At 42.4% G+C, this 24,340-nt stretch overlaps 2 protein-coding genes across 4 annotated transcripts in view; one reads left to right on the top strand and one right to left on the bottom strand.

Annotated features, from left to right (window-relative positions):
- Positions 1 to 3,429, bottom strand: part of TMEM178B (transmembrane protein 178B) — a 208,234-nt gene extending 204,805 nt beyond the window's left edge. The window contains exon 1 of one of the 3 annotated variants that reach the window (XM_079304768.1): positions 3,408 to 3,429. The gene's annotated coding sequence lies outside the window, so the exon portion shown is untranslated. Of the gene's footprint in view, positions 1 to 1,918; positions 2,068 to 3,407 lie in introns of those variants that run through there. The other 2 variants (XM_079304769.1, XM_079304767.1) reach the window with 2 other exon arrangements.
- A 9,112-nt stretch (positions 3,430 to 12,541) lies between these two features.
- MRPS33 (mitochondrial ribosomal protein S33) lies at positions 12,542 to 16,298 on the top strand. The gene is made up of 3 exons (XM_079304770.1): positions 12,542 to 12,565; positions 14,113 to 14,368; positions 15,970 to 16,298. The coding sequence occupies exons 2-3, from the start codon at positions 14,154 to 14,156 to the stop codon at positions 16,073 to 16,075; spliced, it is 321 nt and encodes a 106-aa protein (XP_079160896.1). The 5' UTR covers positions 12,542 to 12,565; positions 14,113 to 14,153; the 3' UTR covers positions 16,076 to 16,298.
- The last annotated feature ends 8,042 nt before the right edge of the window (positions 16,299 to 24,340 follow it).

The following is a 24,340-nucleotide window of genomic DNA, read 5'->3' as shown; positions in this document are numbered from 1 at the left end:
TGTCTGTTCAGAAATAAAATATGGAGTTTTGTGGCCGAAAAGCTGTTGGTTCCTATAAGATGATGAACAGGTTTCTCATATCACACCCACACAGATGAAAGTGCACCTGGATTTCTTTGTCAATTTTTAGCATCAAGTCCCAAGCTGAAGGATGAGAATAGGGGATAAGCCTAATTTTACCAACCATATTTTTTGGTTGATTGTTGGATTTTCTGTTTAAGTGCAACAGCCTGCTATGTTTATTTTCTATTTAGATTGAACTGGGAAACAAAACTGGCTTTAGTCTAAACACCCAGTTTAGACAGAACTGGAAGACTGAGACTAAGAGCAGAATAGAGGATCCAGCTACTAGAACTGTTTTTTCTCATGACACTGACCAAAGATATGTGAGAGGATGGGAAAATCATATAATGGATTCACACCTACATTTCTGATTAAACATTAGAATTCCATTCCAAAGAGCAGAGATTTGGTTGGACCAGGGAGGTCCAGGTGCCAGGTTTTCCCATTACTCTCCAAGACAGCAGGACAGTTTGGGACAGGAGGTCTTTGGTACCTGGAGAAGCCAGACTTGTTCCCTCCTCTCTTTCTTAAGTATGGGTTTGAAAGCCAAAAATTGACATTCAGTTCCAGGTTTTATCTTTTTCTCTGAAAAGGCATTTCAGTGGCAGTTTCCATGCCTTTTTTTGCTTGCCTTTGTAGCTTTATCAGACACAGGCAGTATCTTTCTGCAAGTCACCTTAAACATAACTAAGAAATTGCTGGATTTTAGCCCTTCTTTAAACCTGGGAATTGAACATTTTTCTCCATCATCATTATTTCCTTTTTTTTGGGCAGGGGGAATATTACTTGCTGCAGGCATTAGGAACCTTCCCTATGTCTCTAACCAGGATTATTACAGACAGCCCCTTCTCAGAACAAACAGATTATTATTAAATTCTCTTCCTCCCACCTCACCTCTGCCTCACTACAGGGGGAAAAAACCAATCCTTGTCGATCTTTTGATGAATGTAAGCTGGCAGAAAAAAATTTTACAAAATGAAAAATAACACAACCCCTCTACGCACACACGGAAACCACTCCTGACAGTGAATTAAGGGCATCTCAGCACAGGGAGCTAATTGACGGGTCTTAAATGAATCAGGGAGTCGAAATGCAGCCTCAGCGATTGATTGAAAGCTGAGGCTTTCTTTTCTGCCGGTTACGACTGCAGCGATGCAGAGACAAAGCCAGAGCACACGGGAAAATGTCTGAAGGCACGGGACAGAGGAGCGCAGCGCGGTGAGCGGGCTGGGAGCCGGTTCCTGGTGACGGGGCGTGCGCTGCCTGCCAGAGCTCGCTACAGAGGCATCCTCCAGCCAGGACACAGCTAGGATACCCTCCAGCCCCTCCCAGCATCGCCTCCTCTCTCCTGAGCATCCTCCAGCGACCAGCGCCCACCGCCTCTCCCGAGAGCTCCAGACAAAGCAAAGCGAGAGCCCGAGCAAAGGTACAGAGGTGGGATCCGGGGCTAGGAGGGAGGAAGGGCAGAGCAAACCCACAGCCGATTGCAATTGGCTTTTCTTCATCGGTTTTGTTTTTTGGGAGGCGGGGCAGGAGTTCTTTTGGTTTTTTGGGGGTCTTTTCTACATCAAAATGACCTCCACCATATTTTCCTTCCTTTTTTTTGTTGAAGAAAAAGAATTCAGTGCCATCTAGTGGGGGAGGGGATCGAGCAAGTCAAGGTGCTGCCCATTCCCAGGGATCTATACTCCTAATTTGGTTATTCAACAGGGAGAGATGACCCTCAGTATTTCCCTGCTCTCCCTGTGATCTCCAGCTCCCCAGAGGTGATATTTAATTCACATCGCTCCAGCCTTCATTATTCGAACAGAGTCACCTACTCCAGTCAAATGAACTTGTCCTAGTGTTCTCTTACCTGAAGCTGTACTGGCTCTGGAGGCAGTTTGCTGCCCTAATTACACGATTTCAAACAAGACAGTAATCAAACCAAACATAGATATAACAAATTATGTCTACTAATATTTTTTATCATTCCAGTGCACCTTGAATATTGGTTTCTGTGAATCCTCAGCATGTCAGCCCTTCTAATAACACAGCCATAAAAGATGCTACTATGAAAACATCTTGTGATAACTCCCACAAACACTTGACCCATCATTCAAACAAATTTTGGGTGTTCAGATGACTCAACCAAGCAGAAGCTCTAAAAAGGAAGATCTAAATGACAAAACATCATACAAAAGTTTGTAATGTAAACCCCAGGCATTAACCAGTCATCAAGATTCCTTCTATTTATTATTTTTTAATAGAAAGAGAGCCTTTAAAAAGGGAAGCATCAGCCAGCTGCATGAACATGGACTGGCCACACACAGAATAGGCACACAGCTGCCTACACACAAGTGAGCTGTGCACACACTGATATCTAGCTGCACACAATTGCACCTAGCTGAATATCCTCTGCCCTCCCCACTGGCAATTCCCCAAAGAGATTAGTTTTGCTCCCTCTAATAAAAAAAAATATTAGAAAGAAAAAAATAAGTGTTTGGATTACAAAGTTAAGCAAGTTAGTGCACACCAGATTTAAGTTCACCCACAGGGCATTATTTGCCCAGCATGCAAACACACTGTGATACAATCTCTAATAACATGATTTCCGTTTCCATGGGTCTCCCAATTTTTACAGTGCAAAGGATCAATGTTGCTCACTTAATGAGCACTACTCAAATTTTCTTCTATCCTTATCATCCAACATGTGGTGTGTGTACTATTTATTGCAGAGCATCCAGATCTTGCATTGCATATAGAGTAATTAATTTCCTCATGGGTTTTTCTATAGTGGAACTCTAATTGTGGTGTTGGAGGGCTGGGATTTTTTTTATAAACATCAAGGAGCTTATCTTCACAGCTCCCTGCTGAGGGACAGAGATAAAAGGCAGTATTTTCAAACATGTCAGTGTATTTTGGGGACTCAAATACTCTGGAAGTTTAGTTTCTAAGTTGCTTTATTAAGCACCTTCCTTCCTGAGAGAGCAGCTCACAGCCCCTTTTGCTCCAGGCACAGTGGGCAGTATTTCCACAAATTAGTTATGGATGACTGCAGCTGGATACACAGAAAATAGGGCCACATGGACAGAAGTTGGGAGAATGACTTTTTTTTTAGTCACTAAGCTTTACAACAGTAAATTTCACAAAGGGCAAAACACAATCCAATTTTCAATCTCAATTCAAACGTCCATGACCATGATTTTTCCTACCTGTCCTCATCTTCTAGGCTCTCTGTTCAGCCTCCAAACTGCCCACCAAACAGCCACCATCTCAGGAGTGCAGAGTCCCAGTTCATGTGTCATCTACTGTGAATGAAAACAGAATCTGAGCAGAAAGCAGGATGCGATCACACATTTTACCTCATGACCACAAGTCACAAGTGAATGGCACTCCATGGGCAAAATTTATTCTGGTGTTTTTCTTAGAGTCTTCATTTACTGACCTGAGGTGGTGATGAACAGATAAAGCACAGAGGAGCTGAGGCAGAATTGATCAGGGGTCAAGAGCTGAATGGAGAGTAGCATCAAAAGAACAGATTTGGTTTTAGAGGAAGCAAAATGAATTGCTGGGCCGAAAGCAGGAAAACAGGCAGGTGAGAAGTCCTATACCTTATTTTTCAATAAAGCAGAGGGAATGGCTGACACTAAATGGCTTCACACAGAGACTAGTAAAAGACAATACACAGATAAAATGAACCAGAATATAGTGTTGTTTTTCCAAAGACAAAACAAAAGGCTGTTGGTTTTTCACTAAAATTGCTTCCTCCCATTAAAATTTACTCTTCATTATTTAGCTGTCAACTGTCAAAACCACATCACTGTTAACAACCTAAGGCCGCACTGTGGACATGGCTATGCATGATAATCACTGCTCCTCATGAGAGCATCTCCAGGAAAGCTTTTAAGCTCAGGCAAAAAAAAAAAAAAAAAAAAAGAAGTTCTTAAAAAAAACCCTTTTCCCCAAACTTCCCAGTGTGGACATCATGCAAGGAAAACCTCAGCCCAAGCAGTTGAAGTTTAGCAGAGCTGCAAAGTACAGAAAATAAGACCAGGTAGGCAAACTCAGCCTACTGAAAACATTATCCCTGAACCCCTGCACACAGCCTGAGGGTCCAGGGGCACTGTGGTGAACTGCAGAAGGACTTGGGAGATACTGCTTCACCTTTGAAGGCACTGCAAACTGCTTTAGTTTTTTCAGCCATGTGGTAGGACCTAAATGTGACACACATTTAATATGTTGAGTTTGAATTAAAATACTCAGGAAAGCCATTCCTGTCTCTGGAGTCCAGAGTAAACACTCAAGTGCTTCCAATAACAGAGGAGAAACAGTTTTAAAGAAAAAGAGGCCTAAGTTGCACAGGTATATGCCTCTATGGAAAGAGTTCTGCTGGAAGACAACTGAGCTAAAGCACAAAGACAATATTTAGCCCTCAAGACACTTTCAAATCCATCTCCCTACAACAGAAAACAGATGTTAACCCCAGCTTACAGAAGCAGGGATTCAGCTCCAATATGCAGCCACTGTGTCCTGCTTACTGTCTTGCCAGCTTGGTAGTCAACATCTCCAAATTCTACAGCTTCTCCTCTGAGCTGGACAGGCTCCCACATGAACAGACCCATTCCCCCAAAATTCCCCCTTGCTATGAGGATTGCTGTTTCATTCAAGCCCATCTCTGCTTCCTGCTGTTTACTTTTTGGATACTTCAAGCCCAGCCTCCTACCAAAACCCTGCTGCAGTGAGGAAGGTGACATTGCCCTGAATGCAGTTGTACAGCAAGGTCACTTGCTGCCTAAAGCCAGCTACCAAAGCAAGATGGCTCTCAGCAATACCACCATTGGGCTCAGCTGAAAACAGGAGATATCACCTCATTAAAATTCATAGACCTTGTGACTCCTATAGAAATAGCAAGAAGTACCCAGGATGGCAGATACAAGACATTAGAGCCAAAGAATACTGGCTGAGAGCAAAAACTCAGACCTTTGTCTGCCAAAAAAAAAAAAAAAAAAAACCATTTTTGCTAAGAAGTGGCTTTTATTCTTAAAGTTACATATAACACATTGATCTTCGATGTATTAAAGCTTGATTAATTCTGCTTTTTTCTGTACTGCATCAATATGTAGTTCATATAAGCACCCTCATAAAAAGGTGCATCTTCAGTTCTGTTAGTTTAACTGACATAGCAGGACACACTGAACAACCTCCCCTAAACTTCTGACACATTTCAGAACACACTGTTCATTCTCAGAGAGATTTTTAGACAGTTTCTATCAGCATTGTTTTGTGAACTAATCCAGTGAAAGACACTTCCACAGCCTTTGTGGATGGATAACATGGTGTTTCATAGCGAGTGCATCACATCTGTGATTGGCTCTCAGTTACCAATTAAATCCATTGCTTCTTTTAGTCACAAAAGACAAATTATTTAAAAATCAGAATTCATACATTGTAAGAAACCATCACAGAAGCAACTAGAGAAAAAACCAGTAAGAAAAACAAAAAAACAGCACCTGCTTGGAAAACACTACATTCTCTAAAAGCACTCAATTTTGGAACAAGACTCAGAAGCAAGACTTGAGCCTTCATTTATTCTATGTGGCAGTAAAGTCCCAGCAGACTACATTCATTTAAATAATTTTTTAAAAAGGTGCATAAAAATATACTGTATGCTGCCATAAAAGCAGCTGACATCCAAGATGATAAATTCTCTATTTACATAGAAGCACGATCCATCCTCAGTTTTGCATTTACTTCTCTTTATTATCCCCAAATATATTTGCATCAAAATAAAGTAGTTGGTTATTCAGAGTTCATGCATTTGTGCAGTTCATTTCCCCACCTCAAGCTTTACAGCTGTGATACCACGGTTAGACCTTGTCCTCTGAAGTTGTTCCAGTGAGACTCCTGGGCCATGAAAGACAAGCATTTATTCCCCTTTGCTGCAAAGGCCTCCAGTAAGTACCCACTAAACAAGGAACCAGGGGGAATACCAAGCTTCAGTGACCATACCCTGATTGCCCATGATAAAGAAACCTGCAAGAAGTTACTTGTTTTCAGAGAAATAATATTTCCAGGACAAAGGAACAAAAGTTTCCCAAGAACCAAAATATTCAGGTCTACAAAGAACACTAGTGAAACAAACAGGTGCCTGGGAATCCAGCCAGATCTTGGAAAAATCTGCTGACTTACAAATCAAGGCAGCCAGAGTGGCTATCCAGAGTCCTAACCATGCATCCTGTGATCAGCACTAGTCAAGACACCCTAAGACAAAGGGTTTAAACCAGGAAAACAAAGGGCTAAATGTGCTTTGAAAATGCACCATAGAGGTCAAAAGGGACATACAAAACCAAAATCTGCAGAAACTCAGGGGAACCAGCAACTCACAAACCCAAGAGGTCTAGATCCACGACAGTATCTTGAAAAGAGTTGAGCTTGAAGAAACAAATGCGAACTCAACCTGACCCAACTAATCTCCTTGGATTTTATGTTTAAGAGACTGATGTATTCCTGAAAATTCTATTGTTGGAACATTTTTATTCACTCCATTTTCACACTTGGCCAAACAGAATTAGGGATGAACAGCTTTTTGACCCCATTTGAAGGCTTAGTAGATATCCTTTCAGATGGTGTTGCAAGGAAAGATGGAAGAGCAACTGCAAGAGCTTTTATCAGCAGCAATCCAGATGTCTCCATTATTTCTTCTCTTTTGCTGATTGTCATTTTAATACTGTTTCATTTTTTCCTCCCCTCTGCAATCCTCAGTTCCAGCCAAAAAAGTCACTGTGTTACTGTTGCCTTTTAAAGTTTTATGTGCATATTGTCAATAAAGTAAAACCAACATTTGTGTAGTATGTTTTTCACAAGGGGAAGCTGGAGCATTTTCTAAAAATCAATCTTCACAATCATTTCTGAAGCAAACATTATTTTCCCCAGTTTACAGGGGGATGAAACAGCAGACAGGTTAATTAACTTGCTTAAGGTCATCCCCCGAGTTAGCAAAGGAGCTGCAAAAAAACAAACCCCAAGATGCCAAACCCTTCATCTAACCACTTAGAAACACCCCTTCTCTTCAGTCTGAAGTACTTCATTGCAAGCTATCACTGGCCATTTATTCTGACATTGTTGAGCTACAATTGAGTCAGTGTAAATAACCAACATGGAGGTGTGTGGAGATGCACAGCATCCTTTGCCTGTTCAGCTTTGTGCAGTGCTGCTGTGCTGGACAGTTGATCTGCCATTAAAAACAGATGTCACAGTTCTCCTGCACAACTGCCAATATCATTTCAGACATCACTTGGGCACTACACAAGAGACAATCAGCACTGGCTCTCTTTCCCAGGAGGAGGGAAGGCTGCCTCAACAGCTCAGCTGTTGGGGAAAGCAATAAATTCAAGATGCCAATTGGCTTTGAAAAATAATTCCTGTTTTCCTCTTATGCTGCATCTCCCTCCCAAGTATTCCCAGTGTTAGATAGCTGAAGCAGCAGTACTTAATAGTGACATCTTGGTGAATTCCACTCTGGCATGAGTTTGATGAGTTACTTTAAAGTAAAAATATCCTTCCAATGCCCACCCAAAGTCTGTCAGTCTCTTAAAACTACACATTCTCTCCAGAGGGATTTGCAATTCAGATGTCTCCATGGCTCAGCACGAATCACAGTGCAACAAAATACATTGAAGTCTGCCAATTAATCACAAACACAATGAACAGCAAATGATTTCTAAACACATAAGTAGCCAAGGCAGTTTTACCAAAAGCTCAGAGGGTCCTTCTACTTACTCAGATTATTTTGTTCTCTTATGTCAGTATTTATAACAAGAAAATAGTAGAGACCATGCTACAGCATAATAGCTCTGAGCATAAGATTTAGCAGTGAAGTTGATTACTTTGTCATACAGGTACTGCTCAAATGCCACACATCCAAGATCAACTGATACAAGTTCAGACTCTTCTTTCCTCTAAACATCAACACAAAAGCACCATTAAGCAAACTGCCACTGTGATTTTTTTTTTTTTTTTTTTTGCGTCTCAGTACACCTTCGCCTTCTCAGGACAAAGAATAGCTCAAGTGTTATATTTCATCCAAATTTTGCCCTAAAGCTGTCATTTAGTCATAACTAAAACACATACACAATATTAATGAGATAAACAACTTCAGACCACTCTTGATCAAACAAGATAACTCCAGACAAAACTGCTGTAAACTATTTACACAAAAGTCTATATTGTACACTAACATGAAGTCTCTTCTTTTTTGTCTGCTATGCATGTGTTACATCAACATCTCTCCATTTTCTTCATTTCTTTCCTCCACAACACCTCTCCATTCTCTTCATTTCATTCCTCCACAAAGTCCCTGTACAGAGAATGCCCATGTGGTCTTCCATCCCATGCCAATTAACTCTCATTTAACTCCTTTCTATAGCAATTATGTTAAGACAGACTGGACTAACAACAGCCCTTTATTAAAAACTTTCTGTGTCTTCTCTCAAGCAACTCTGACTCTTTTCCTCATCAGCTGCTGCACACAGTACTGACTCCTTCTCTCTGTAAGTTTATTTCTTCCTTCAGCATAACCAACTAACCCCAACCTGTCCCTTACCCAGCCACCTAACCCTGTCTGTCCCTCATACAGCATCTTCTTACCTTATCCCTCCCTTGCACAGGCACACGTCCCACCATCAGCACAAGCAGCAGGCTCCATCCCAAAGTGCAGCAGACTCAGAGCCCCTAACTCCAAGTTGCTCCCAATTAGCTGGCCCCTTCTTTTATAGCACCCATCCTCATTGGGCAGGCACAGATGTTTCCACTCCTAGGTAATCAGTACAGCTGTAATTCATTGAGGAAAATTGCCTTCTGTACTACACCTGCAAACTATTCTCCTACACCTTTCTAGTGTTTTCAGCTTTTCCACTCACCCATCTCCCACTGATTTTCTTGTAAATAATTGCTGACAAGTCCAAGCACTTTGCTCTGCTTGCAACAACAAGCTCAGAAGGATCTAATAACGTGTCCATGGAATTCAGCTCATCACAGACCCATCCATTCCTGCAGTCACTCTCTGCTGCATCCTTCCATTCCCTTAGCATGCCAAGTCTCATTTGGATTGTGAAGGCCTCAGAGTGGGGATATTGAGCTTACATTCCTTGACAGAATATAGGGAGACACAGTGTGCCAGACAAGGCAAGCAGGACTTTTTGAGTCCATGGATTGCAAACCAGATCATTGTCTGTCTCTGCAGATTTGCAGATGTGTTGAGTTGTTGTTTTGTTGACTCATGTGACCCTGATTTTCCATCCTGAGTGTCTGTACGCTGCCTTACTGGCACGCTAACCCCAGCTGGGTGCTCTGCAACAATTCTCCTCATAACCACAGCAACAACAGGGCTCCAGTGACATAAATAGGCTCTTGTAAGTGCACATTTTTACTTTGATTTAATAATAATAATAGTACTGGTTGACAGGAGAAACAACTAAGCAAAAGCAGAAAAATGTCACTAATGCAGACCTTTTCATATCTGTACTTCCATCACACCCAAAAGGCCATGCTAGAGCCTGCTAGTATAGGCAGCAAAAATATTTTGAGGCAAAGAGGAAGATGTTTTTGCCATTTTTCAGATTGTGGGTCACATGTAAATTAAGTAATTTCATTGATGGGAAGGAATGAGATTGAACTGATGTAACTACTGAATCAAGCAGGATGATTAACCAGAATGGAATAATAAAGTACTTTGCCCCAAACCTTTAACATAAATAAAGAAATTTGAAGACTGAGAAGGTAAGAGTACAAATGAAACCCCCATCATTATCTTAGGGATGCAGAGACAGTAACTTGTTCCAACTAACCCTGTTGAGGAGAGGTGGAATGGAGTGGGAATGCCTGCAGAGAATCAGAGAATCCCTCCAAGGTACCAGAACAAGGACAAAGGACAGTCCCAGTCAGGGAAATTGTTTCTCTCTCTCTCTCTCTCTCTCACACACACACACACAGATGCTTCAGAAAGACCTTCTCCATCAAGATGGGAGAAATTATGAGAAAATTGCGATTCAAAAATAGAGATAGAAATGTAAATGAGAATACTTATGATCTTACTCCATAAAGTCATGATTGCTTAATTAACAAAATGGCCAATTTTGGCTGAAGGACAACTTTGTCTCAGCAGCAGGGTGAAGGAAACACTGAGAAGTTAAAAGCATGGTATAGAACAGCTTTGAAAGGCAAAATATAGGAAAAAATGTTCTATTAATACAGCAACAAAGACTACAGAAAAATCATAAATAGTGTGACCACAGACTGTAAAATGAGGGGTGTAATAAAGCTGATGTGTATGTCTAGAGATGGTAAAATAGCACAGAAGTGGTAAGAATGCTAAAAACCTCCATTTCCTCCTTAGAAATATTAAGAAAGAGTTACTTCTTATCTTACAGGAGAAAAAAATAAGAAAAAAGAAGCACTTTTCCATCCATTAGTCAGTGATGAAAATGGTAGGCAAGATCTACTAGAGCAAACATTTTAAAATTGGGATATCTAGAGAACTTTTATATGGCAGTGTTTAAATAACTGGCTAAAGAAATTCCAAGAATTTTAATTCTTAATAATCACAGAATCATACTAAGGCTTGAGTCAGAAGGCACCTTAAATATCACCCAGTTCCAACCTGCCCCTGCCATGGGCAGGGACACCTTCCACTAGAGCAGGAATACAAATAAATTAGAGGATCATGCCAATATTCAAAAAGGACAAGAAAGGGGACTGGGTTGCTCAGGCCATGAGGCTGCTTTGCCTGTGACAGGCATGGAAAAGGTGACAGAAAATTAATCAAGGAAAGACGACAGAATAACAATTTGTTTAATGCTTGGCAGAATCTGCTCTTCTAGAAAACAGGGTGAGCCAGACAAACCAAATTTCCTCCTCCGATGGCATTACACGTTTGGCATAAAAATGCAATCACATAATTGTCATTTGCTCAGATGTTTGCACAGAGTCTGATTTAGCACCTCCTGGCACTGATTAAAAATTAGCATAAATCAAGCACTGGGAAAGCTCATGTCTAGTGAGATTGGCAGTGGCCAGAGGGATGCCAGGGAAAGCACAGCAGGGTCAGGTGCCCATCCCCACATCTCAGGGGCTCCCCTGGGCACACACCCCACTCCAGGTTTGGGGCAGGAAGGTGAGTGGCCAACTCATCACCTTCACCAGTACTGAGAGCCCAAGGGGACACTTGTGCTGAAAGACTGAGATTGCACAGGTAAATTTGCCCGGGCAAATATATTGATGCAGCTGAATAACCATCTTTGAAAAGAAGTAGCAAGAGGGAAGCAATATTATGAGGAGCATAGGAGACACGCCCTGAATTTGAGGAGTAGAGAGACAGTCTCTGAAAGTGGTTTGGAAACACAGTGAATGAAAAACATTTCTGGCTCTCATAGTCTCCCTTTCATCTCCTTTCACAATAACTAGATTTTTACATTTGGCCCAGTTTGCAGCCTGGTCAAGACCATGAGTGAAGACACCCGGCTTTCAGCTCTTTATGCAAATTCAAGTCTTTTCCCAAGGGTAAAACCAGCTCGGTTTTATTAACTTGAACACATGGTGTTCTTATGGAGTGAGGCTGCTGACTGGACGTGTCATTGTGGACATTTCACACCAAATAAGGCTCTATGCAGACTTGCCATCCGCTTTTAATGAGAATAACCGCTTTTCTCATTTCATTATTAGATTAAGCACGTAACTCCAAAGCTGCTTACAACAGGGAGGGAAACCAAAGAGTCACATCGAGAACGGGTGTGACCCTTTTATGGTGTGTGACAGTTTGGGTTGTACTGTGCAGAGGGCTGGATACGATGGTCCTTGCAGGTCACTTCCAACTCAGCATATTCTGTGATTCCAACTCAGAATATTCTGGGATTCCGTGATTCCATGACCGCGGGGCCAGCACCCGACAAGCCGCCCCTGAGTGCAGGGAAGGGCTGTGCAGAAGGCAATCATTCCCAATAAATTACAGCTGTACTGATTACTGAGGAGTAGGAACAGCCTTGCCTGCCCAATGAGTTTGGGTTATAAAAGAGTGGGCTAGCTCATTATTCCTCGAGTGGGAGTTTAAGAGTGTGCTGCAGTTTGGGATGGGAGCTGCTGGCTGTGAGGAGGTAGGGGACATGTGGTTGTGTAAGTGACAGAAAAGGTAAGATGATGCTGTGTGAGGGATGGATAGGGTTGGGTGGCTGGGTAAGGGATAGGCTGGGGTTTGGTTTAGCTGGTTATGCAGAAAGGAGAGAAGGCGTCAGAGCTACGTGGAGCTGCTTGTAAGAAAAGAAGTACACTGAAAGAGGGCACGAAAAGCTTTCTAATAAAATACTGGCAGTGATGCCACTTGTCTCCGCCTGCACATAACTGCAGCAGGGGAACAAACAGCAGAGGGAGCAAGAGGAGGAGGGTTCCTCTTGCGCCGCCCGTCCCGCCGCTCGCGTCACCCGTGCGCGCCGCCTTCTCTCCGGCAGCGCCGCCGCTCCTCCGGCCGCGGGTGAGCGGGGCCGAACCGAACCGGGCCGGGCGGGGCCGAACCGGGCTGCCGGCCTTGGCTTGGGGGGGAGCCGGGGGCAGGTGGAGCGGGAGCGCTGAGCGCTGGGTTTGGGTTAGGCGTGCTGGTTCCTAGTGGGCCATCCTGAAACGTCCTTGCTGGAGGTGACAATAATGAGAGTACTTTTTCATCTCACAGGGTCACTCTACAACAGGTTTTGCGTAGCTCTGGCTCTTGGGAGTCTGCAGCCTTTGCTTCGCTTCTCTCCCAAGTGTTCTTAGGCAAGGATTAATGGAGTCTCCAGCCGTAGTTTAGGCTGTTGTAAATCATTTAGCGATTCAGATCAGGTTGCTCAGCCCCCAGGTGTGCATTGTTCAGGAGCTGAAGGTGTTTTCATTTTAAGGCTGCAGTAAGTAGAGATTAATCAAGTTGTGCGTTTGAGTCTGGTGATAAAAATGCTTTTGGAGTCATGCGATAAAGAGTTTGGGGGCAATTTGTTGCTTTGTCTCTGAATTAGAATTAGGAATTACAACTAGCTGATCTGAAACAGATGATTTAGCAGAACATAGTGATTATTCCCTCCTGTAACACATGCTCAGGTGCTGCCCTGCAATCATTTAAGAATTTGTCTTCTCACACCAGACCTACTGCCTTAGCTCAAGGTCTCTGATGCTTTGCCTTCCCTTTTTTACTTTTTCCATTATTCTCTCTTCTCAAATTACTTGTACTGTTTTCATGCTTGAGGTTTATTTCCTGTTTCCTTTATAGTGCTTTGCTGAGAGGAGTAAATCAAAGGAGGCCCTCCAATGGGCAGGTGTATGTATGTGAGGTTATGAATACTTCAAATTTCTGTTATTGAGCAGGTTCTGTGCAATCATACTGAAGTGGACTTAGTGCTGTCCTGATGCTTACTCTTACCCATGATCTTTAATTTGTTATGCTCATATTCTGGAATCAGCTGTGAGATTTTTTTTAAAACAAACATTTTCAACTTTAACCTCAGTGTTATGCTGATGGGTTTTATTGGGGAAAAAATCTGGCATGGGAAAACTTTTGTATTCCCCTCAGAAAGAATAGGTATTGTGAGAAACTGAAAAGGGAATGAAGAAAAAGCTGATGGAGATGATCAAGGGAAGGGAATTGAGATGGGAAAGATCTGTGATTCATATTGAGAAACATGATTTATTTATAGCCCATTGGTGAATGGATTAGAACTATGTTTTAAGTATGGTGAGAAACTTCCAGATTTTCTCTGTTCAAGGTTGTGTTCTTTGTTCAAGTGGTGCTTTACTTTGTGGTTGTGTAGCAGTCAGTGGTATCACATGGGTGTGATATTTGGGAGAGCACACACTGCAATTTTTCCTGTGGCTGGATTTAAGGGTTGTCTTAAGCAGGCTGAGTGGGTTCTGCCAATAAACTGCTCTAGCCATGGTAAACTGTGGTGCACTGGAGGTTCTTTAGTAGTTGGTATTGTCTTTGTTTGCCTTAATTCTGGGATGGCTTGTTCTACTCAGCTATTTGAAGAGTTGTGCCTTTGTTTCCTTTTGCAGGAAGCTCCATCAGTCTGTGTGTGCCTGCTCCTCCTGGGGATATGTCCAACGTTTCCAGCTATGCCCTGCGCATGGCCAGGCTGAGTGCTCAGATATTTGGTGATGTTGTCAGGCCCACAGACTCCAAATCCATGAAGGTGGTGAAGCTGTTCAGTGAGCAGCCCCTGGCCAAGAGGGAGGAGGTGTACAACTGGTACCCCCCTCACAACACCTACTATGCCCTCATGAAGAAACTCCGCTACTTTGGCCTCTACAGGTACTTCCTGAGCTTGGGAGCAGGGCTGGAGATGGAAAAGGGGACAGTGGGAGTCTTGCTGCAGTTCTTTTCCTCAAGGGAAAGAGTAGAAATGTTCTGAATATGGTACATATGGAAATAGGCACTTGATTGTTGCACTGAGGGCAAGGAGAGCCAAGTGACTGCTGTCTGACTTGTACCATAATTAGAAGCCTTTGTGGGAGACTTGAGTGTAGTTGTGGACAAGCAGTTACCTAAGAAACAGTTTCTGCTTTTGCTTTGTGGGGAAAAGAAAGCTTTCTGATAGACAATAGATGAGTCTGTAGTTCTGAATATGGCAAGTGAATGTGCTACAAAGAGGTTATGTGAACACCAGGCTTACCTTGTATTTCTCAGTCATTCAACAGCTAATAAGTGAAATTTAGAAGAGACATCAAGTCTGTTAGGCCAGAGGGCCTTTTTATTCTTCAAAATAAGCTAAATTAGCTTTAAATAGTCTTATTTTCAGTTTCATCCAAACCAGTTGTCTAATTTCTAAATTAACTTCCACAGTCTGTATTGGGGAGGATTGTACTGCTGAAGAACTTCAGCAGGTGTCAAATACAGTTCTTACTTCCATCAGGTAGCACTAAAGAAATCTTTAAAAGTGGGGCTGCAAACCCTCAGTATAGTCAAAACAGATGACCTGTTGATAGTAGAACTATACTAACCATCTAGGATTGCATCCAGGATGCTCCTGTTTTAGGTGAGTATGCTAACACTTTGTGTACTGGCTGTTTACACAGCCTCAATGTGTTGCTAATGTTCTTTACTCTTCTCCTTCCCCTACTGAATTCCTTCTCCTGCTGCTCTGTATGCAGTTAGTAGGTACAAGAAAATGTGCAATGAAGAATCAGACTAATGGGGCCAGTAATACATCACGAGCTTTTTGTTTCAATTTAAAGAAGTTGTGTTCAAAAATAGTAGTGCAGTGGTCTTAGGCCACATAGGATGCTGTTATGACTTCTGAAAATCATTTTGCACTAAAAAATACAGGGGCAGATTAATAGAACTTGTTAGAAAATTATTGAGGAATAATTCTCTCTGCCAGCACCTTCATCCTCCTGTTTTATTCTCTTATTAATATTGTACCAATACTGGTGCCATCTTCATAACTCATTGCTGAAGTCACCTGAGAGCAGTGCCATGTGCTGTGTTTACTGCTCAGCATGGGCCTGTTTCCCTAGGAGCTAATGACCTGAACACAGGAGCACACTGTGCTGTGGCTGCACTGCTCAGCTGGGTAACAAGGGGGAAAATCTTATTCTTGTCTCTTGCTGGTTTTAGTATTTTACTGCTCATTTAAACAAAGGGGATCAGTAAATGCAATTGAAGTAATACATATGTGTGCACACACCCTTTGCTGAAAAGGACCGTCCTATTCTGAAAGGAAATCTCATGATGTTGTTCAGTGATACTGTTAGCAATAACATGAAATACATTGCAAGCTTCAGTATGGACTTCATGCTTTAAAAAAAAGGTTTGGATTTTGGTTTTCTTCCATTAGAATATATTTCAAAGAACTATTCATATCTCTGCATCCCAAGGAAAAAAGTAAACTTTATTCTTTCTTCCCCATCTAGGGATGAGCATCAGGATTTCAAGGATGAGATGAGGCGATTGAAAAAGCTCCGTGGGAAGGAAAAACCCAAGAAAGGAGAAGGAAAGAGAGCTCTAAAGAAGAAATAGTCCTATTTGAACAGTGTGACTGACAACCCTGGAAATGCTGGGGAAGGGCTGCAGAGGGCTTGGGATGTGAACTGCCTGTGGGGGACAAGAAACACACTGTGAAATAGTGGACTCCACCTTGAGAATGCACTTGGGTCTTTGAAGTTTTACTGATTGAGTTTCTATACTTCAAATATACTGTATATTTCAGTAGTAAAAGTGCTCAGTGTTTTTCTTGAAACCACCTGTAGCTGTCTCAGTTTTTCTTGATCTGGGAATTGTCTGCTTTTCATTGTCTTGTTTTACTATCAACACTGTTTTGCATGTGGCTGCAGAAATGCAAGGTTTCCTCCTTCTGCTGCTTGTCAATCTTGCCAGCTATGATTAGTTTAATTTCAGGTAACTCTAGTGCTATTTTTTTCCAAGTGTTTTTCAAATGTTTAAGTTGCTGTTACACTCTGTTCTTCTGTGTTTTTCACTGGACAATACTTCTCAGACCACTACCTGCCCACAGCACTCTCATTGTACACTGACCTTAGATACTATACAACAAGAGGCTGAAATATTAACTAAATGCATATAATAATGGAACTATTATATGCAATAATGAAATTTTAAGTGATTTGTTTACTGTAAACTTATTATGATTGCCTGGAATTGGTAAGAAACACTACCTAAGATTATGAATCTTTTTATTTGCCTTCAGTAAGGGTTTTATCACTTGTGGATCTAGATAAATTTGTAACACCTGAACAGCTCTACCTTACCAAGATTAATTGAAGAGGTGCTGTTTGTGTTAAAAGGTATTTCTGGTGAGGTGTTTAATTCTTGTTCAGTGTCCTTACTTCATGTTACCTGTTTTTCTAAGCTCTAAGAGAAGCTGATTTTTAGGAAATATGCAGTATTGTAGGAGAAGCACCTGAGTTCTTACCACAGTCAAAGAGATGCTGTACAAGTTAATATTTCATGTGCACTGTTCTGTACTGCAGTGGTAAGTTTCTCTCTTATTCCAATTTAAAATCCTTTTAGTAACTTAGAATTTTTGCTCAGCTGAACTGTGCCTAAGACATTTTTGTGTTCCATGTGTTGTCTGTGGCTTGTGACCTGTCTGGCAGTGAAGTGTTTGTTTTGGGGAAGAGAAGCCCATTCTCAATGCCTTCAGCAGAACTACTGCAGCAGCTCTTGATGCCTGCTAAAATGAAATCCAAGATAGGTAAAAAGGTTTTCCTTGATATTTAGGATGAAAAATCAAGACCATCTCTTAGAGTGCTGTGAAAGACTTAAAGCATTCAGAGTGTAAACATGCAGGGGACCAAAACTGCATGCATCAAAAAGGGAATTGTGGCTCTGTAAGTGGCTTTAGACTTTGTGGAGGGGGGGCAGACTTGGCTATGAGTACACTTACAGCAATATGCAAAATACTTGTACAACATGATGAAACTGATAGAAGTGCCCATGAAGTAGGCATGAGACAAATGGACTGAATCATTCACTTTTACCTTTTTTTGTGCAGTGTTTACAACAGCAAATGGATGGAGGAAAATGTGTATGTACAAGAGGAGTTGTCCTGCCTAATTATTTGATTTTTTTTTTTTTCCTGTGGTACTCATTTGCTGGAACTTGGTCTTTCCAGAAATGGCTGTTTCCCTTCCCCTTGCTGACTCGGCCAGTATTGGGGCATATCCTAGTGTTAGTATAATCCATTGCTTGCTGGGAGTATTAGCATAACTATTTTGTTCCAGAAAATATAGCCCTCTCTTTTCCATAGCTGGGGTAGAAATAGGCACTTTCCTACCTCCCTTCTAACCTGTGCTTTGTCATTTAGGAATTGGCATGGCCTGAAGACTGCATTTTGTGAATACAGGACCTAGATAGATTGGGAGTCAATCCTGAAGCATCACACAAGGTATTAATGCAGTAGATGTATTTAGGAGAGGAAGGAGTTGCAGTCACATTCTGAAGGGCAAGGATAGAAACATTTATGCTTTATACAGCTATTGGTATAATCATGTTTTATGTACAAATCACTAAGTTTAACTAGCTCTTTATTCTCTTTTCCCCTTAAAATGATTTTTTTCACCATTGAAAGTGGTCTTGTTTTGAAATTGACTCTTACCTTGAGGATAAGAACTGCCTGCCCTCAGATGTATGTTTTAATTCTTGATCAGAATAAACATGGTTAGCTGACTTCTAAGGGGCTGAGACTAAAAACTAACCTTTTCCCAGTCCTGAGCAGCTTTATGGCCACTGTTTATTTTGCAGTGCTTTAGCTATGCCTGTCTTTAATTAGACTGGTATGATGTATTCATAGCTGCTGAGCACTGCTGTGATAATCACAAGCTATTTTGTAAACAGGCTGACCCAGTTGCTGTATATATCCTATGGGGAGTGCAGCTATTGCCAGAACCTCTTACTGTTGCAAGCCCTGCAGACAGGCAGAAGCTCACTTGCATGTGACTGTACTTTGTAATGGTGGAAGGGAGGGAAAAAAAAAACAACCTCAGTCTTGCTTTCTGGCAGAGCTACCAGTGTATTAAAATATCTGTGCTCTGCTCAGAAAAGTAATAACTTGAACAGTTTCTCCTCAAGTGAAAAGTGTTCTTATTAAAACTGCATGCTGAGTTTACACAGCTCAGTGAAATGCACCTTGAAGTTGTTAGGTAAATGCTTTGTCTTTCTTGCCTTTGCTTCCCCAAGAGTAAAATCAGAATAATGATCACTTAGTGAACAGCATCATGAGGTTAAGCTGCTTCCAGAATGGGAGTTTACCCCAGGAGAGCCCTGGGAAGGGCAGCTTAGTCTGGCTGGGGTAGGACTTGTAGCTCTGTGTGTTTTAGAGATGGTTGTATGCAAAAGCTGAGGACATATTTAACACATAAGATAAGCTGTGGTGTGCTACTTTGTTTGCTGTTCTGCTTTAGATGTTTAAAATGTCAAATGCTGAAAAAAAAATCTTTATTTGGTCAAAGTAAAAAAAAAACATTATTTCCTAAACTATAAATATTTTTGAAAATTTTGAGCATCTGTGTATATCTTCCTCTACCACTTTGAGTTTGAAGGCTATTTTAGGATCATTTAAAAAAACAACAATGAAGATGGTTTTTTAAGAGTCACAAATTTGAAAGGCTGCTTTGATGAGGGAATGGCTGTTTTGTGTTTACTTTCTTTTAAAGCAGAAAGGGTAATATGCAAGGAAAACATGCTGGGGGGAATCTCGGGTCAATTTCCCTCTGTAATTGTGGTGGTGGAACTACTTGTGCAGTCCCTTGGCAGTAGATTCTGTAAAGAAAATCCTTTCAGGGACTTTCTCTGTTCACATCTTGATATTGAGATGTGTAAGAGCAGGAATTCTTCTTGATTAGTCTCCTGTAGGGGCAGCAGATAGTTTCTCTCAACTGTCCAAACAATGGGAAGCTCAAAGGTTCTAATAAAAGTTTGAGTAAAAAAGACTGTATGAGGCAAGTAAGAGGAAGCAGAAATGAAAATAGCATCCTTATTATAAATCCTAGAGGTAAAACCTGAATTATGTGTGTAGGCCAGCTATTTAGAATGGATCTTTCTATGCCTGCACAGCTAGGATAGCATGAAAAAATGTGGGTTTGTCTTTGAACTTTCTTTTCCTTGTCCTCAAGTGTAATAATAATAATCATGATGTCTTGAATGCAAAGAGGAAGGAACAGACAGGAAAGCATCTGAAAGAATTTCTTGTGAAGGCTCAGTCTCAGCAGAGGCCAGCAATCATGTGCTCAAATGGAGAGGAGCATAACTCTGGACAGATGTTAGAGGGGTATCACCACCACACTGGCTGGCAAGTTACTTAGGGTTGTCTAAGGGGATAAACATGAAGTCAACAGTGTGATCATGACACCCGAGTGTCTTTATACCTATTCTGTTGAATTTTCCTGGTTGGAACACTGGGGAAAATTCCACCAAGTGAAATATTTAGACTAGGAAGATTCCCAAAAAGTAGGCTTGGTTTATGTTGCCTGAGTCAGGCTGAGCTGGGCTGAGCCAAGTGTTATAAAATATAGCACTGGGACCACTTCTCTCCTAGAACAGGAGAAGGCAGACTGGATGACCTAATACATTTTCTCATATCATAGCTGGGTCTTTGAAAACAAATCTCACCAAGAGCTAAAAAAGGATTTTTATATCCATTAGGTTTTATGTCTCTGCTTGAAAGTACTTCTCTTCATCCCAGGGCTTCTAAAGCTGTTTGTAAATATTTCATAGAATTCAGAGGGTCTCTCTCACTTGAGTTGTTGTTTGTGTATCTGATGTTTGCCTCATGAGCTGCTTCAGTAAATAGGCTTTTAATGGTGTTAAGAGGAAAAGCACCTGAGGTCCAGAAATTCTAAAAGCCATCCTAGTGCCACACACAGGGGTGTGTTGCTGCAAATACCTAATTGTGAATGCATCACATTCCTGTTTCCACTAGTCTTGATTGGATAAAAGTGAGTGAGATCCCTTGATTCCCACCTTTCAAAAGCAGATCTCTAAAATGTGATTCCAGGTTAAAACACCTCCAGAAAGTGACCTCAGTTTAGAAGCTGTGTAAATACTATCTCCAACTGGCATCACTGGGATTTACCTCTGTGTAACAGGTAAATGCAATGTCAGCCTTTGGCTGACAGAGGTCTCTTCAAGACAGTGCTTATGAAACCTCCTCTCTCCAGACTCTGTCATGTCTGTGCATGCCAAGGGCACTTCCCTAGGGATCTTCCCAGCTGGCCTCAATGATCCTTGTGGGTTCTTTCCAGCTCAGCATGTTGTGATTCAGTGCTGATCAGAGTAATTAATGGAAGACTCTCTGGGTGCCTAGCATTGGTTTCTGCAGAGGAGAGAGTTTCATTGGCTCTGAGAGAGCTTTATTGTGAGAGACTGTGCTGGCACCTGGGTGATGGGGACTTGTTTACAGCCAGCAACCCCTATGGACAAGGTGAGACATCTCCAATTTCTCTACTTGCATGCAAAGGAGCTGGTGTGCAACAGGCAGCATCAAGCTGCTGCTCAGAGTATTTTTGGAGGAGCAACAAGCAATGAGGCTATTACATTCAGAATTGAACTGGCTGGTTAACAGGGAAGTTCATTGTATTTTTTTAATTATGTGCAGGATGTTGTTTCTGAGCTCTAAACATCACAAATGATTTCTGAATCAACAGCATAAACTGCAAAGTGCAAATTGAGCTACAGAATGTCAGAGTTGTTCCTGGCAACTAGAAATAACCCTGTAGCCTCCTTATTTTGCTTCTTAGTTCTGCCCTTAGTTCTTGCACTTAGGTCTGCTTATATGCTGCAATGTTTGCCAAAATACTGCTCTGATGCCTGACACCAAAAAAAGCCAGCTGTGTGATCTCTAGTTTCAAACTCAAGTTGTTTGATAGCATCTCCAAGTTAATGAATAAATATTATTGTCCTCTGAGGACAGATGGTAAGGTATTGACTAGGTATGCAAACCACTAAAAAAATCAGATGAAATGACGTTCTAAGCTGGAGTCATTGTCATGGTTTCACCCTAGGTGGCAGCCAAACCCCACACAGTAACTCGCTGACACCCCCCACCAGAGGGATCTGGGAGAGAACTGGAAGGATAAAAGGTAGGAAACTCGTGTGTTGGGATAAAGACAGTTTAATAGAAAAAGCAAAATGCTGCATGCACAAGAAAAGGAATTAATTCACTGCTTCTCATGGGCAGACAGGAGTTCAGCCATCTCCAGGAAAGCAGGGAACAATCACATGTAACAGTGACTTGGGTAAAGAAATGCCAGCACTCCAAACATTATCCCTTCTCCTTCCTCTTTCCTCCCTCTTCCTTCTTTCCCCTGCCTTTATATACTGAGCAGGATGGCCATATGGTCTGGCACATCTTTGTTCAGTTGGGGTCACCTCTCCTGGCTGTGTCTCCTCCCAACCTCCCATTCACCCGCAGCTTCCTCATCAGCATCACAAAAAGCAAAAAACGCCTTGGTTCTGTGTAAGCCCTGCTCAGTAATAACAAAAACATCTCTATATTATCAACCCTGTGTTCAGCACAAATCCAAAACAGCCCCATAGCAGCCACTGTGAAGAGAATGAATCCTTCCCTAGCCAAATGCAGAACAGTCATTTAGAACACCCCAGAGGAGGGTAATGGAATTTGTGTTCATTTACCAAAACAAATGTGTCTTCCAGAGAAAGAGGTCCCGTTATATCAAAAAGGAATAACCACATCCAAGAGCCTCCAGCATAACTGCAAGCTTCAAGCACTCCACAGCATCAAAAACAGGGAGAGGTGTGCCATTGGTCACTGCACTAGAAATTTTGCCTTTGGCCAAAGGCATACTCACAGGAATGAGGATAGAGCAGCATGGTTAGGAGACTGTCCTGATTGCCACTTGCTTGGTGAGCAGCTTTCTTTTGTAGGGGAGACTAAATGTCTGTGAGGTTTGTGTTGTCTCAGTGGTAGTGAGGATTAAAAGACAAGGGTGGATTATGAATGGTGATAATGACTGTCAGCAGAAGACATTGATGTTCTAACATATAAGACATGAATATGTGTATAATAATATAAGCATTTATTTAGGGAGGTTATACATCCTATCTGACAATAACTCTTAAAACTCCAGCAATGTGGAATGTTGCCTGAGAAACATATATCACCATATTCCCTCTTCCACATCAAAGCTGCTGTTTCTGAATTTGATTCCTGCTGTTGATTTGGGCATTTTAAACTCTAAAAATGTCAGTTTTTCAGAACAATACTAACCCTAATGGAGGTTTTTCTGCTCAGATAAGAGGCTAGAAACTGAAAGATGCAAGTTAGTATCTAAAATTTTATTAGATCAGAGATGTAGATAGTCACCAATGTGTCTGCTAGAGAATCAAAGAACAGCGGGTATTCAGGCCAGGGGAAGTGCAGCTACCCTGGATATTATGAATGAAAATCCTAAGACTGCAACATAATTGAACAGCCATTTTCTGAACAGTAAAATGATTTGAGGTGGTATCATTTCCTTCCCTTTCTTGGAACACATTAAATTGCATTTAGTGGTGGGGGGTGTTGTGCCTAAATGGGATGGGTTTGAGTTGTCAATTGTGATTATTCCCACTGGAATAATAATGTGAGGCATATAAAACTGTTTAGTCCTTAAAGCTGATCAGTGTATTGCTGTTAAACACAAAGGACTCAGAAATCAGATATGTGAATAAGCTGAATGTGTTAAAGCAGTGGCCGGGGATGCTGTGGGAACAAGAGGGTCTGGACTAATCTTTGCAAACATGAGATGTGGTCCTGGTTTTAATAAAGTACATCAGGCAGGAAAACCCATGTTCCTGGCCCCTATTTTCATCTGCTTATTGTTTCCTAGGAGAGTTGAATCTTCTTATCTAGTGTCTACCCTGGACTACATTCTCCCTCCATCTAATCTTTTACCCCATCTCTGCCCTTCCTTTTCCTCTGGCTGCCATTTCTGTTCCCTTAACAGTGGTTTGGGGGCTCACGCTGTCACTTGATAGGTCAGTATTTACACTGCTTTTGAATAAAATGTTGGTCTTTTTCAGCTTCCCTGCACATGAAGACGAGTGGAAGCAGAAGCACTCACATTATGGACCCCAAGGAAACAGGTCAGCACTGGGTTCTGGTGACACCAAACTGTGAAGGTTTGGAGGGAGCCTACAGGCATGTCCCAGTGCCATCACCCTTCATGCCTCCCATACGTCTCCAAAGGAAAACATTTTGCATTTTAATTTCTGAAGGTTTCGGCTTTGCAGTTTTGGGGTTTAGGGAGAAAAGAGCAACAGTTTTCTAAATGATGACTGAAAGCAACGCTTGCTGGAAGCCCAGCTTGGGTGCTCGGTGCAGGTATGAGCTGCGACCCGCGAGCTGACGCTGCTCCCACCTCTGCAGAGCCCCCGGTACCGAGCAGGACGCGAACCTCCCGGCCAGGGCCGCCGGGGACAGCGGTGGCAGCGAGCCGGGGGTGATCTGCTCTGCCCCTCGGCCGAGCTGGTCCCTCCCTCCGGGGGCGGCTCCGCGCAGAGCTCGGGGCAGCAGCAGCAGCACTGCCGTCCCCATCCCATCCCCGGCGGCGCTGGGGCCGCGCCCGGGGAGCGCTCGGCGGAGCCTCCCGAACCGGAGCAGCGCCACGGCCCCGCTCCCGGTGAGTCCCCGGGGGACGCGGCTTCTCCCTAACAAAGCAGGGCGGCGCCGGACGAGCTGACGGGCTGCGAGCGCCACTGCAGTGCCGGCAGAGCGGGGCCGGCTGCGGTAGGTGCGGGGACCGAGCCCGGGGCGGCTGTGGGGGAGCG

This window comes from Erithacus rubecula (genome assembly GCF_903797595.1).
Source record: "Erithacus rubecula genome assembly, chromosome: 4".
Classification (NCBI taxonomy): domain Eukaryota; kingdom Metazoa; phylum Chordata; class Aves; order Passeriformes; family Muscicapidae; genus Erithacus; species Erithacus rubecula.
The sequence above is the reverse complement of the archived record's forward strand: the minus strand, read 5'-3'. Positions and strand labels throughout refer to the sequence as shown.

Bases quoted from the DNA above. Each gene is read 5' to 3' on its own strand.
- MRPS33 (XM_079304770.1), top strand. From the start codon at position 14,154: ATGTCCAACGTTTCCAGCTATGCCCTGCGCATGGCCAGGCTGAGTGCT. The intron at 14,369-15,969 runs GTACTTCCTGAG...TTCCCCATCTAG, and splicing joins CGCTACTTTGGCCTCTACAG to GGATGAGCATCAGGATTTCA.